At 48.9% G+C, this 15,821-nt stretch overlaps 1 protein-coding gene across 1 annotated transcript in view; it reads right to left on the reverse strand.

The window, feature by feature from the left end:
• Positions 1-15,821, reverse strand: part of Adamts7 (ADAM metallopeptidase with thrombospondin type 1 motif 7) — a 46,208-nt gene that overhangs the window by 26,537 nt on the left and 3,850 nt on the right. Inside the window, exons 2-6 of the mRNA XM_027923476.2 lie at positions 9,995-10,350; positions 8,154-8,319; positions 6,735-6,931; positions 503-586; positions 64-188 (exon numbers count right to left, since the gene is read on the reverse strand). Coding sequence (XP_027779277.2) covers positions 64-188; positions 503-586; positions 6,735-6,931; positions 8,154-8,319; positions 9,995-10,350 — 928 coding nt within the window. The remainder of the gene's footprint in view (positions 1-63; positions 189-502; positions 587-6,734; positions 6,932-8,153; positions 8,320-9,994; positions 10,351-15,821) is intronic.

The following is a 15,821-nucleotide window of genomic DNA, read 5'->3' on the forward strand; positions in this document are numbered from 1 at the left end:
CTCAGAGAGTCCTCCCTCAGATGCAGCCCTCCCACCCCACGCCCACCCTCCCTATGTGGGTACCTGGTAAGCAGTATGGCAGTGTCGTGATGCAGGGGGTGGGAATCCCCCTTCATGTTGAGGCTTTTCTGCCACTTGCAGAAGCTCCTCAGGGTGTTGTCTGCATGGTGTGTGATCTTCAAGTCCTCCTGGGGGCAGAGAGGACTACTGCTCATGCCTCCCCCTGAGTTCCCACAGGGACAGGTTCAATTCTTCTCCATAGAAAGACGGGAGTCAGAGGCCCCAAGGGCAGTGGGAGGACACACAACAGCCAGGCCTCCAGCTTGACCACCCCTCCTGCTACATATCTTGGGGAGACCTGAGACCTGATAGAAGGTGAGTCAGGAACCAGAGGGTGACAGGGGACACTGGGCTCTTCCACACAGGCCGGCTCAGGTTATGGGGCAGGAGGGCACTGGAAGCCAATGCCCATTGCCATGGATCCGGATGGGGCACCTCTCACCTCCTCATTTTCTAGCAGGATCAGGCGCACAATGGTGATGTGGATAGGGTTCCCAATGCTGGGGTGGTGAAACAAGCCGGCCACCTGTCCAAGAGATGGGTGGGTCAGGCTGTAACCAGGACGTAGGCAACCAACACCCATCCCAAAACATGCAGGGGATGCAGGCCACACACACAGGTGCACAGAGCTGCACGCACAGTGATAGATGCACCCGCACCAACGCATACCACACACACAAGCAGTACAATAACCCAGGGAGCACAGGAAGGCCTCCCAGGCCTCCTCCTAGCCCCGCAATCTGTCCTGAGCACCAATTTGGGATCTGCTTTCAAGTGCCAATCCCATCTCCACCCAGCACAGGCAACTCAGACCTCCAAGTGTTGGTTGATTGGCTCCTGTCAGGGCCCTGGCTCTGCCCTTGGCCGGAGACAGCCCTGCAGCCCCTCCTGCTGTGGGGACCAGCCTCCCAAGAATGAGCCCTCCCTTAAGGTACAAAACCAGGGCAGAACGAGGGGGGGGGGGCAGGACAGGGGTGGGTACAGGCCTGCAAAGTCTCCCACTGCTCTGCCATCCTGTCCTCCTTGAGGCTTACAGCCATGGGGCCATGGAGACAGGTGTACATGTCTGCTGGAGGCCCCCATGGCTACATGGAGGATCCCTACTGAGTCCCATGAGAGAGGGTCACCCCAAGAGATAGAAGGTGCACTAAGGTGCAAGGGAAAGGGAACAGCCATCTGTTTTTTGTTTATTTGTTTGTTACTGGGGATTGAACTCAGGGGGACTCAACCACAGAGCCACATCCTCAGCCCCATTTTGTATTTTATTTAGAGACAGGGTCTCACTAGTTGCTTAGTGCCTTGCTTTTGCAGAGTCTGGCTTTGAACTTGCAATCCTACTGCCTCAGCCTCCCAGGCCGCTGGGATTACAGGCGTGGGCTATCTATTCTTTTAAAACACCCACAGAACAAGAAGCCAGTCCACAACTGGGGACAGCTGCTGGGTTCCCAGTGGGCAGAGATGGCAGCAGAGGTTGGTTGTGAGGTGACCTCCAGCAAGAAATCTAGAAACATAATACTCTTCCAGTAGGTGGGGCTGTGCCCTCCAGGCCAAGCTTCTACCCTCAAGATGAAGGAGACGCTCACTGTTATACAAAATTACATATAAGATGGTATGAGGGGGAAGGCAAAAAAAAAAAAAGAGAGAGAAATGTGTTACAGTAGATGGGGTAGAGAGAGGGGAGGGGAGGGAAGGGGAGTGGAGGTGATGGAAGGGGAGGGGGGATAGGAAGGGGATAGGAAGGGGATAGGAAGGGCAGCAGAGTACAACAGACACTAGTATTGTTGTATAACCAATGTGATCCTGCAAATCTGTACACATGGAAAAATAAGAATTCATACCCCATTTGAATCAAATGTATGATATATGATATGTCAAGATCATTGTAATGTTTTGAGCAACTAATAAAAAAATAATACTCAAATGGACAATATGTTTTTAAAAATAAAAAACACGAACAGGGAAAACAAACCCCATGGAAAGGGCACGAGAGCCCCTGATCACTGGAGTGGATGACACTTTCAAGGTCAGACATGGTGAAGAGAAACATGCCACGTGCCACCATGTTCAGGCTAGAAACCCAGGAGCCCCTCACCACTCTTCTCCCCCACATCCAACTAATTCTGTCTCCTGAGCGTTGCCTGAGTCTATCTCTTTGCTTCTGGGCCAGTGCCCAGAACAAGTGCCAGCATCTCTTCTCTGATGTGCTGTTGAGTTCTCCTACAACTCTCTCCATACTTTGGCTCCTCCAGGCCACCTATAGACTGGTGGCTCAGTCACCTCTCTTTGAAATGCGAACCCAATCACACCATGCCTTCCTTAAGACAATGAATCTTCACAGTCCACAGGGTAAGGCAAAAGTTCCCAGTCTAGTCTACGGGCCTCTTTGGTTGGACACCTGCCCTCCTTTCTGGCTTCCCCTCACCTCATGCCACTCACTCGCTGCTTCCAACCACTGTGTCTTTCTCTCAGAATCCCATGACTCTTCCTAACACAGGGCCCTTGCACATGCTGTGCCCTCAGCCTGGAACAGCATCCTTTCTATCTCCCCTCATCTCATCTCTCACCCAGTCTCCAGCTCTCCACCCTCCATCATGCCAACTGGGGAGCCTCTATTCCATCTCCCAATAAATATCTGCTGAATGAATGAATGAATGAATTTTGGGCACTTGCTAAGTATTTCCAATGCATTATCTCATTTAAAAGAAACAGTACAAAATGAGAAAAAGTACCTGAAAAAAAGATCAAAAGAATAAGTCTTTCAGGGGCTGGGGTTGTGGCTCAGTGGCAAATGCCTTGCCTAACATCTGTGAGGCACTAAGTTTGATCCTCAGCACCACATAAAAATAAATAAAATAAAAGTGTCCATCTAGAACTAAAAAATTAAAAAAAGAATAAGTCTTTTAGAAACTATAGACAGGCAAACTTGGCACCAGCACCCAACAAAGTGGCTCTAGAGGACAAGGAGTTCCTGAGGGTCTGCTAGGACCTGCCTGACAAATGACCCATCCTGTCCTGAGCCAGGGCTGGGGACAGCTTAGTACCACCACAGAGCAGCACATATAACAGTTCTCATTGTATGCCAGGAAATACGGAGGTTAAGAAAGGCACTGGAAGACACTGTAGAGAGAGAGGGTCATTACAGGTTGATCAACTCAACCAAGAAGTGTTTGTTAACAACCTAGAGTCAGCGTGGGGGATAACTGAACAGGGGAAGTCAAGCCCCCATTCTAGTACAGGCAAGAGAATAAGCCAAGGATGGGCAATGTTCACGGAAACAAGATCTGGGGGTTAAAGGTGACCACAAGCTCCCAGTGAGCAGAGAGTAAGACAAAAGCCCCTCAAAAAGGTCTGTGACCTCAACAAAAATGAACAGAACTGGGAGTTAAAATGGGATGGAGGGAGACCTGTCTTGCTATGCTTGGAACAGAATCACCTAAGCTCCAGAACTCAGGTCTGGATCTGACACAGAGAAGAAGGGGCTTACAGCGAAGAGGAGTAAGGCTGCCCTGGAAGTGGCTGAGAGGTTGCAAGGTCACAAGGAGCAGCAGTTAATGGTGGCTGAGCGCTGCATGGATGGTCCTTGTGCTGAGAGATCTATCTTCATTATGCCATTTAACCCTCTTACTTCTAAGGTAGGGATAATTACCTCCATTTTACAAATGAAGCAACTGAGGCTCAAAGAGAGGGGGAAGCTGGGATCAGAACCGAGGGTGGACTGCTTCACAGTCCCTGTTCTTACTTCTTCTAAATTTGGAAAACGCTGCCTGCCTATTCCCTTGAAAATTCTCAGCACTCTACACATATCAGTTTTGAAGGCTCTGAGTAGTCCTGCCCTGGAGAATTGGCTTCTACTTTGTTGTTTTGTTGTTGTTGTTGTTAGTTATCCATGACAGTAGAGTATAATTTGACTTATTTATACAAAAATGGAGTGTATCTTAGTCTAATTAGGAGCCCAGTTTTGTGGTTGTACATGATGTAGAGACTCACTGAGGTAACCTTGAACCCAAGTCCCAGGTCCAGCTCTGCCACTTATTAGCTGTGTGCTGTTGGCCTCGCTGAACCTTTGTTCCCTCAACTGTAAAATGGGATGAGGCTTAGAAGACAGGTAGGTAAGAAACAGGAAACAAGCAGCAGATGTTCACAGGCTCCCGCCCGAACCTATCAGGCCTCATGGTGGGAGCCCTCAGACAAGCCTGCCTCAGATGCTGGCTGCATGAGCCCCGTGGCCCTCCCTCTCAGGCAGACTGCCAAGTATCCAGCACTGCAGGGCTCAGAGGGGCTCCCACTCTGCTGGACTCCCACCAGTGCTGGACTCTTCAGCTCAGGAAAGCCTGATATAGTCAGAGCAGGTGAGCATGAGCCCAGGACAGAGCTCACAGAGCCAATGTGTGGACTCTACCAACCTGAATAAGGGAGGCTGAAAGAGGCCAGGCCCTGGAGCAAAATGCCTGACGATGGTCACCCAGGGGATGTCGTGAGGGAACCTGTATGACTGGCTGGTCTCACTCTGCCCAAGACCTGGGCCCTGGGGAACTCAGAAAAGGTAAGTTGAGACAAACCTCATTCACTGATGGTGAACAGCCAAGCTCCTGGCTTTTTCAGACTGAGCCCCCAAGTGGCGTCAATGGGAAGAAGAGGACCTCAGGGCCTCAGAAACTGACCAGGCCCTGCTGTCCAGCAACAGTCCTCCTGCAGCCTGCATTTCAGTGCTTTCCCCTCTCTGGCAGACGACAGGCTAGATAGAGAGGCTTCGGCAGGGCCTTCAGGGCTGAGAATACCAGACAGAAGGCTACAGCTTTTACTGCATAAGGAACAAGAAGCCAAAGAAGGTGGCCACGTCAAGGAAGAACTGGCCCAGGGCTGCCTTTGCTGATGAGCACTTGAGCAGCTCGGCAGGTGGAGAACAGCACAGCCATAGCCCCTCCCTTGGAGCCCCAGGCTTCCCCACTGTGAATCAGGTGGTCAGATGCTAGATGGCTCAGAGGGCACTTCCCTTAGGGTTGTAGCAGGTGAGGGGCTAGTGCAGGGGAAGTAGCAGCACAGGACACTGGCCCCAGGGTTCCCTTAGACATCACCCAGCCGCACACATGCCCCTCACCTTGCTCCCCACCACCAAACCTGGAGAAGAAACAGAAAGAGGGTTGAGTGGCAGCCTGCCCAGCAGGTGGCTTGCTCAGAAGGCCAGAAGCAGAGATCTTTCTTCCAGGAAGCAGCCTGGCAGCCTGTGGGCTCCCACCTGCCCACCTGGGGAAGGGGTAGCTGGGAGAGAGGGCCTGGCTCTGCAGGTGGCTCTGGGAATTCCTAGCCCCATTCAGCCACAGTGTCCCACCCAAGTAAGACTGGGGAGACCTGGGCTCCCAAATGGCTCCACCTGGCCATGCTGTGTGACCTGGCAAGTAGGTCACCTCTTAGGGCCTCTGTTATATCAACTGTCACGTGAGGTGAGGTCAAGAGCAATGTCCCATCAACTATGGAACGACCCTAGGTGTTCATCAAAGGATGAATGGACAAAGAAAGTGTGGTATATACCCACAATGGAGTTTTATTCAACTGTAAGGAAAAATGAAATTATGGTATTTGCAGGAAAATGGATGGAACTAGAGACCATCATATTAAACAAAATAAGTCAAACTCAGAAGGTTAAGGGTCAAATGTTTTCTCTAAAGCGAAAGCTAGAGAGGAAAAAGGAAAACAAAGGTTGGGGTGGATCTTCTAAAATTCAAAGAGACATCAATAAAAAAAAATGGGATCAAGAGGTGAGAGGTGGGGAGGGAGGGGGAAATAGTGGGGAGAGATATTGTTCAAATTATATTGTTATATTGTGTGCATGTATAAATATGTAACAATAAATCCCACCAATATGTGCAACTATAATGCACCAAGAAACAAAAAGAAAAAGAAAGACATAAATAAAAAGCTGGGTGCAGTGGAGCATGCCTATAATCCCAGCAGCTTGAGAGGCTGAGGCAGGAGGATCATGAGTTCAAAGCCAGCCTCGGCAATTTGGGGAGGCCCTAAGCAACTCAGCGATCCTATTTCTAAATACATTTTTAAAAAGTGGGGAGGCTGAGGATTTGGCTCAGTGTTTCAATCCGAGGTATAAAAAATAAAACACACACACACACACACACACACACATGCGTGTGCACAGTGTTCCAATCCCACAAGGTACTGTCATCCCGATTTCACAGATAAGTAATGTGCCCCGAGGTCACCAGCTAGTAGACCACAAAACTGAACAGATGCAACTCTACTTCGTGCTGATGTATCATGCAGGACCTGGTCTGATTGGGCACATCTGTGTCCCCAGAACCTATCACAGATCTTGATACAAAGGAAAAAGGTGAGTGTTCAGGGCAGGGTAAGTGAACTGGCCGGGCACAGGGTTGTGGCTTCCCCGTCTCCCCAAATGCCAGCTGAGCCAGTAAGATGGCATCACACCCTGTGTTGTCATAGCAGCACTCACCAGTACCTGAGTGGTCAAGGACACGGTGGGAACATGCTGTGCAGCTAGATGATGTCTAAGGGAGCCATGTGGCCAGTGTCCTGTGCTGCTGTTCTCTCCAAGTGACCCCCTGCCAGCCTTCCTGCCCTGTACCCCGCTTTGTAATCCACCCCCAACAACACTCACTGTGCCTCCCCCATGCCACTGCCGCTGCCTGCCGCAGCCTCACCATGTTCATGATGGTCAGCACGTAGCTCTCCACTTGCGGCTGCCCGTGGTATTCCACCATTTTGGCATCAGCTACCACCAGGGTCTCCACCCACTTCTCTTTGCTGACAGAGCGCTGGTGCAGACGCCTCGGTCGATGCCGCTGCCACTGATGCCGCTGCTCCCAACGCTCACGACGAGGCTCCAGCTCCGGGGACACTGTGGGCCCCAGACAGGTGGAGTTAGCTGGGCCCAGGACACATGTCTCTAGGGCTTCTTCTTAGTGAGCTCTCTGGCACAGCAGGAACAGCACTGGGATCAGAGACAGAGACCTGGATGCCCCCCTGGGTCCGTCCTAGGTCTGTGCTGACAGATCACTGTGCTGTCTGCCTGGTCACTTCCCTTCTCTTCTGATCCTGGGATTCCCAGGATTATTCCCCTAAATAAGAATCTACATCGAAAGGTGATACTGGAGGCAAACAAAATGTTAGATATAAGCTTGGTAAAGTACTATGCCTGAGGGCTGGAGATATAGCTAAGTGATGAAACTCTTATCTAATGGGTGTCAGGCCCTGGGTTCAATTCCCAGCACCACCAAAAAAAAAAAAAAAAAGTACTATGTCTATTTGAGGGGAGTTCCTGGACCCAAAAAAGCTGGAGCCTGGGCCCCATCTCCCTGTGTCATGCCCTCCCCTATTAAGAGGTTAATGCATCCCAGCACACACAGACCCATAGCCTAACCTCCAGCCAGGAAAGGCTGGCCAAGACCCAGCTGACCCCACTGAGGACCTGCTCCTCTGTCCTAGACCACCCCAGAGCAAACCAGGAAGCATATATATGCAACTGGGGAAACTGAAGCTGAGAAACATGCTTCATGGGCATCTGTCCTGGCAACAGAGTCTCTGAGCTATGGGAAGCTTAAGGTTGGAGGGTCGGCTGAGCCAAACCCCAGCAGCCCTTGGTGGGCAGCTCCTTACCATGACAGAAGCTCTGCAGAGGCGGTGCTAGGTTCTGCACTCAGGTCCCTAATAACAGAGCTCAGTTATTCTGGAGTGGGAGCAGGGGAAGGAAGGGGGAGGTTTCTAGCCAGTGGCCCTGTTGAAGGTCCTGGTCATGGTCCTGCCTGGCCTGGACACTCGATGAAGAATGGTTGACAGAGCCAGAGGTGCCATAGACAACAATGGAAGAAGCAGAGAGAGCCCCAAAACGAGGGGGAGGTGAGGTGGGAGCAGAGAGGATCAGTTCAGGGGAATCAGCTGGGGCAGGCCTGATGGACTGATGTCACAGACCTCTGGGACATCTAAAGGCTTGGGCTAGGGTGATATGTCTGTCCATCTGGGTCCCTCTGGGACAAGGAGATCTGGGCATGGAGATGTTTGAAGAGACTTCTAAAACGGGCTTTCTGTGTCTCCCCTGCCACGACCTGTGAGGAGGAGCATACCTTGTACCCCACAGGTGCCTGGAGCCCTGGAGTCACCCTGTTCAGCTTGCCTCTCTGGGGCTTGGCGCTTGTATACCACATGGGGCTGGGCGTGGCCAGGCCGGGTTGGAACACCTTCCAGGGGCTCAATGAAGTAGTCCTCATTGGAGAGCTGGAACACACCTTTCTGGGGGAGAAACATGGGGGCACACAGGGAGGGCTGGTACCTGGCTGCCCTTCCCAACCTCCCCAGAGGCCCATCATGCCCAGTTGAGCCTACACCATACCCACCACCTCACTCTGACCCCAGACACGCAGCGCTTCCTCCCACTGAGCCCTTGCTCACTCTGTACTCTGTGTCTGGAATGTCCTTTCAAAGTGAAGCTCAGAGCCCCACCCCCAGGATGCTGCTCTTCACACCCACACCATTAGGAGGGAAAAAGAGTCTGCAACCAAATCTGAAAAGATGGCATCTTCTACAGCATCCCACACAGCCATTTTGAGTGAGGCAGCCCAGGCCTCTGGGCTCTTTTACATATTCTTTGCATGCCAACCATCTCCAGCCACTGTGCCCCTTCCCAGACAATCAGAGCTTCTGATCTTCCCTCTGTCCCCCTGAGACAATAAATCACCCCCAAAGCAGCTCTACTCACACCCACCAAGATGTCTACAGCCACCAGAACATTCTGTTCCCTGGGACCAGGGCCCACCAGAAAAGGGAAGCTGGCAGAGGTGCCTTGGGCATGTCTGTTCAGCTTTCAGAGTCCAGGAAAGGAGGGCAGTGGAAAGTACCTCGGGACAGCCCACCACCTTGGAAAACTCAGGACTCCAACAGGGACAAAGATGTAACAACCTTCCTTCGGAAGCACCAGTTCTACCTCCTGAGTCACACAGACCAAGGAGCCTGAAGTGCTGGAGAGTGCGTCAGTTCTAGGGACTGGAGAACTGGGTTTGAATGCAATCTCCACCTCTGGATAACTGGTAACCTGGGGCAAGTGCCTCTCTGAGCCTGTTTCCTCATTTGTAAAGTAGGAACAATGCCCATATGCACCAGTGCTGTGCAGGCTTGACAGAATTAACCATATGTTAGAGGAGGGGCTAAAGCTCCACAAACAAGAAAACTGAGCAGATGGGACTTCCAAGGCCAGGCATTCTGCAGCCTGTGTTGCAGGCTGCCCTGTCATTAGGCCCTCTGCCACGACAGTCCATGGCTTTTGCCTGAGCCATCTACACTGAGGGCCCTCCAGGAACAGTGGATGGCCAAGAGGGTGCACGCATCCCCGTCAGCTCACACTTGGGAGCAGGGAGGGGAATGATGGGCACCTAAATAGGAGAAGAAAGGGGCCTTATGCTGCCTGGAATAGGAGATGCTATACTTGGCCCAAAGCAGGGGAGGCAATTAAAGCTGCAGGTGGTAGAAAGCATTGCCTTCAAGCCAGACAAAGCCAGGAGGCTGAGAAGGGGCCTAAACGATCTGTGAAGGAAGAGTCATAACTGATAAGCCAAAGAAGGATTAACTGATTGCTTAATCTCAACAAACAGTGGTACTTCAAGTGGGGTCTCTGGACCAGGAGCTTCAATGCCCCCAGAAACACTTGCAGAAATTCAAGTGTTTGGACCCCATCCCACGCCTACCCAGTTAAAAACAAGGTCTGCGGGCGATTCCCGGCTCACATAAAACTTTGCGAATCCCTGTCCTAGAGAATAGTGAGGCCTGGCTGTCATTCTCATTTAGCCCACCAGTACTGAAGCTGGCAGAGGAAAGCACGGTGACCAAATCCACCAGGCAAACAATGGAAAGGCTGGGGGCGCATCCAGGGTCCCACTACCCAGCTAGCATCAAGCATGCCCTCAGCACTCACCAAGCCATCGCAGGCGCTGATAGCCGCCAGGCCGCCCTCAAGCTCTGGGTCCTGCACCTCCCCAAGCAGGTGGCAGGCCTGGACGTGGCTCCGGATGTGTGAGCGACCCAGGCCGCCGCGCCTCCGTGTCTCACTGACGAAGCTGGGAGCCAGGAGGTATGGGTTGGCCGTCAGGTTGAAACGCAGCTCGCGTCCGCGGTACTGAAGCTCATAGAAGGAGGGCACATCCCTGCGCGCGGACACATCCCGCTTGCGCAGCGCACGTGGCCACAGATCATAGGACAGGAAGGAGCCCCCAGCGTCCACACGCACTGGGTGTACGATGTCCACCGCTGCCCAGCCTTCGGTTGCGCGCCCTGCAGGGAGAAAACCCAAGCAGCGCTTACGTCTTGAGCGGACCCCAGGTCCTGGCTGGTCACCAGGGACCAGAGGAAGTGCAGCAAAGAGAGGGCACTGGCATCAGAATGCCTGGATTCAAATACTCTCCATGCCTCAGTTTCTCCATCTGGATTATTGCAATAAATTCTGCGGGTTTTTGTTTTTTTTTTTTTAATTCTGGTATTGGGAATTGAACCCAAGGGCACTTTACTACTGAACTATATCTCCAGCCCTCCAGCCCTTTCTGTTGTTGTTTGTTTTTGAGACAGGGTCTTGCTAATTTGTCCACTCTGGCCTGAAACTTATGATCCTCCTGCCTTGGCCACCAGAGTAGCTGGATCACAGACCTGCACCATCACCCAGGCTAGGGTAACTTCTTTTTTTTTTTTTTTTTTTTTTTTTTTTTTTTTTTTAATATTTATTTTTTTTTTTAGTTTTTCGGCGGACACAACATCTTTGTTTGTATGTGGTGCTGAGGATCGAACCCGGGCCGCACGCATGCCAGGCGAGCGTGCTACCGCTTGAGCCACACCCCCAGCCCCCTAGGGTAACTTCTTAACTTTCACTATTGTTCACCCAGGGAGCCCTTCATTAGCCAATTTTTAACACAGCAACCAGAATTCATTCATTCAGATCATGGTCCTACCTTGCTCAAAATTCTGCAGTGGCTCACGTCTCATTTAGAGCATAAGACAAAGTTCTGGCATGGCATGAGGCCCTAGGAAAGGATACTTCTCCAATCTCACCTCCAAGGACACTCCTTGTTCCCAATATTCCTTGAAGTCCAACAGGCCAGACATGATCCTGCTTTGGGATTTTGCATTGCTGTCCTCTGCCCCTGGAACATTCTTCCCTGATTTCCACAGGTTATCTTCGCTTCCTTCAAGTTCTTGCTTAATGTATTTTCCTCAGTGAGTCCTCTCCTGACCACTTCAACATCCCAACTGCTCTTCCTATCCCACTTCCCTGCTTTACCACCTCCCTACCCCATAGCACTCTGACATACTGTATCACTTAACATTTTCATTATGCTTTTGTTTTTGGTGCCAGGGATTGAATCTAGGGGCACTCAACCACTGAGCCACATCCTCAGACCCTTTTTTATATTTAATTTAGAGACAGTGTCTCACTGAGTTGCATTGGGGCTCATAAGTTGCTGAGGCTGGTATGAACTGGCAATCCTCCTTCCTCAGCCTCCTGAACCATTGGGTTTATAGGAATGTGCCACCACACCCAGCCTTCATTATGTTTTCTATTTGTTTTCTCCCTCTTCTCCCAATGTAAACTCTAGAAAGACTCTTCATTCACAACCATATCACATACAACCACAAGAATGGGAAATTATATTCCATGTATGTATAAAATGTCAAAATACATTCTATTGTCATGTTTAACTAAAAAGAACAAATAAAAAAAGTTTTAAGTCTTTATATACTTTGGTGAAGATTTTAAGTGCTAGAAGTGTCTGGATTTGGTTGTTTCTCAATATTTGTTGAATGAATCTGTAGAATGGGGATAATCATAGAATTTAGACTCTTGGGGCTATTGTAAGGATTAAATGATCTAAACTACTTCACATAAAGCAGTGCCTGGCCCACTGACTGACCACAAAGACATTACAATTATTGATTGTTATGAGCCTGGCAGATTATAAAATGTGCTCTCAGGTGCCTGAGTGTTCTGCATCACAGGGCTTCCTGGGATGAAGAGATGAAGAGGACTATCCAAGTGTGGCTCCTCTGCCCTTACCACCACCACCATTTCAGCTGAGCACCTTGGGATTCTTTTACATGCAAGAGCTCATTTGAAGAAAGGTGGGGAAAAAATCTGCAAACTTCTGCTCAAGCAGAAGTTTGAAAAACTTACAGTTTGAAAAACCCTCTCCCTGTGGCTCTGTCCTCTTAGACTTCAGGGTATCTAAAACTTTTTTTTTTTTTTTTGCCATGAACCTTGTCTCAGAACAATGTTTTGTTGTTGTTGTTTATTTGTTTGTGGTGCTGAGGATCAAACCCAGGGCCTTGCATGTGCTGGTGAGCACTCTACCACTGAGCCACAAACCCCAGCCCAGAACATGTTTTTAAATGGATAAAATATATAGGAGTACCAACAAAGTTTGTTATTTTAAAAATGGAATATGGATAGGCCAGGCACAGTGGCACAAGCCTGTAATCCCAGCAACTCAGGAGGCTAAGGCAGGAGGACCACAAGTTTGAGACCAGCCTCAGCAACTTAGTGAGAGCTTGTCTCAAAAAATAAAAAGGGCTGGGGATGTCGCTCAGTAGCCCTGGGTTCCATCTCAGTACCAAAAAAAAAAAAAAAAAGTGGAGTATGGAATTGTGTGGTCTTTTATTAATTCATTAAAAAAGATTTAATGGGAGGCTGGGGTTGTAGCTCAGTGGTAGAGTGTTTGCCTAGCATGTGTGAGGCACTGGGTTCAATTCTCAGGACCGCATATAAATAAACAAAATACAGGTCCATTGACAACTAAAAATTATTTTTAAAGAAAAGATTTAATGGCAAGTTTATCAAACTATGGTAATTTTGAAGCAGTGAGGGGGCATATACCTTATTTCAAGATACCTGCAACAACTGTAATGAGATAAGAAATATATATTTTATATACATGTATATTTATAAATATATACTATATATAAAACACATTTGATATATATAAAATATATTTTTCTATTGGTATCAAAATCACAGGTACTACTAATAATATTGGGATTTGTTGGTAACATCCATAATTGAAGAAAATGTTAAATATCACTTGGTAGTTAGAAAAATTAAGAGGGTAATATCTTCCCATCCAAGTTCATGGATCCCTGGAATTTATGGTCCCTCAGACTGTAGACCCCAGGTTAGGATACCTGAAGTAAGTTCTACTAGACTAGATTTTAGGCAAGAAAGCAAAGGGAGGCTCAAAGAAGTAGAGAGACTAGTCTAAAGCCACCCAGCAAGAGTGGCAAAGCTGAGACTTGATCCCAAATTTCCCAAGTGGCTTCCTTCAATCTCTTCTATTACTCTATATTCTCAGCAGTCTATCCCTTGCTAAGTTTTTCCATCACTAGTGTGAAGAAGTTGAATTAAAGCAACTTTTTCAAAACTTCTTTGGCTATCATTCCTAATCTTCAAAAGAAATGTTATGGAGATAATATACCAGAACAGTGCTGCTTTGGTGGAGATGTGGGAACCCTGGGCCCAGAGGGAAAAAACAGGAAACTCACCAATCTGAGGTTTCTCCAGCCTAGATCCTGCCCAGATAAATTAGGTTTATGCCCAGCTCCTGGGATCCTGTTCATAACAACGATCCCTGGGACACACATGACACCCCCCAGGGCTCTTGGCTGCTGCCTGCTGCCGGAAGGGAGGCCAAGCCTAACAGAGACTCCCTCCTGGCCATGTTGCAGATCCAAAGCCTCTCTTCATCTGTCTCCACATGTAGAATGCCCTGCACATGCCAGTGGCATGTCCCCTACTAAAGATATCGCCTTCTGCCCCCTTCTGCCCTGGTGGTGCAGACCTTCTCTGAGAGTCACGGGCTCTGAATGAGTCTTTCCCACCACTGGGCTTCAGGGGGCCTGAGTGGAAAGATTTTCCAGACTTCCTGGACAAGAATTTCTTAAAAACAAAATCCCAGGCCCTATGCTGGACTCACTGAATCAGCATCTCCAGGAAACATAACTAGGAAGTTACGTTTTTTACCAATAGCCTCAGGGAACTGTGACCATCAGGGAAGTTAGGAAACCTCCCACTGGGAGTGAACTTGATTGACCAGCAATACCCAGAGAGCTTTGAAAAACTACAGACACCAAGGATGCAGCCCAGAGAGTGTGATTCCACAGATCTGAGGCTCTGGAGTCCAAGATCTGTAGTTTCTGTAATTTTCTAAACCTCCCTAGGAATTCTGAAGGGGCCGTTTCAGGGGGTGGCATTTGGGAACCACAGGGCTGGATGATTTAAGGAGACTTACTGCTATGATATACTAGTAAGGGTGACTGCAATTACAACTCCACAACTTCAGCCTACAAACTTGTTTTTGTTAGTTTATTGATTTTGTTTGTTTTGGCTGGTACCATTATTGGAAAACATTTTAATCAGTAGCTAGTGTTTAAAAATCACATGACCTTCTAAAAAAAATCTCAATTTTCAGCTTTCCTTATCATCCACTCATCCAGACTTAAATTCCTACCTAGCAGAATTGGAAGTGGAGTCAAGCAGTGAGTCCCCTTCAGAGAGGGTCTGTGCTCCCCTATCTGCCACAGTCCTCACCCCTCCCTATTGTTCCCAACACTGTGGCTGACCATAAGTTGTCCTTTAGCACCATATTTGTGTTTTATTTTACTCAGTAAAAACTTAGTCTGTGACCAATATGGAAAAAACGAGAAAGGCCTAGAGATCCCATATTTTTTTGTTTTTTTTTTTTAAAGAGAGAGAGAGAGAGAGAGAATTTTTTTTTTAATATTTATTTTTCAGTTTTCGGCGGACACAACATCTTTGTTTGTATGTGGTGCTAAGGATCGAACCTGGGGCGCACGCATGCCAGGCGAGTGCGCTACCGCTTGAGCCACATCCCCAGCCCCTGGGATCCCATGTTTCAAAACAAAATTTTGTCCCCACCAGCCTTGTTTGCTCATTGCTGTTATGAAATGCCTGGCTATAACATCTGGTATGTGATTCTTGGTAACTAATTATGCAGGATCATTAGGTGCTCTGAAGTCCAGAAAAATGCAAAAGGCAGAGAAGTGGGCACAGGGTACCATGACCCTCAGCCTGGGAAGGCCCAAGCAAGGGAGAAGACACCCCATAGGTGGACTGGGATGAAGAAAGGCTTCATCAAGGAGGATCCGTTTGAGATGTCCCCTGACATGTGGGTACAAATTCAGCTATATGTAGAGAGGAAGGCATCGTGGTGGTAAGCCCCATGTGGTAGACCTTCAGAGAAGTGGGGGGAAACTAGAAATGAAGAGAACAAGCAGCAAGAACCAATCTTAGCCCAGGCATCTGTTTTGTGAAATGAGACAGAGTGACAAAATAATACATTGTCAAGAGCATGGGCTTTGAAAGTAGACAGATCAGGATCAGGATTCAGGTCCCAACTGTGCCACTTAGTAATTGGAGGAGCCAGGCCATTTCATCTCTTTGATCCTCTGTTTGGAGAACCCACATCAGAAATCTTAAGGAGGGGAGTCCAGGTAAGGGGTGAAAATGGCAAAGAGAAGGAGAATAAGACAATAGTTACATTCCAAGGCTTTAAGTGGTTCCACAGCTGGGACAATCAAGCTGAAGCAGCCAAAGATGAGCTCAAGGTCAGGGGCAGCAATGCCAACCAAACCTGAAGTTCTCGACTTGAAGAACAGCAGCTCCCTGGCACATTTCTAGGCAAATAGTATTATCTTCAAATGAATGTGGATGGAGGAGGGGAATAGGTATGTACCTGGAGAATCTG

This window comes from Marmota flaviventris, chromosome 2, assembly GCF_047511675.1.
Source record: "Marmota flaviventris isolate mMarFla1 chromosome 2, mMarFla1.hap1, whole genome shotgun sequence".
Lineage (NCBI taxonomy): Eukaryota > Metazoa > Chordata > Mammalia > Rodentia > Sciuridae > Marmota > Marmota flaviventris.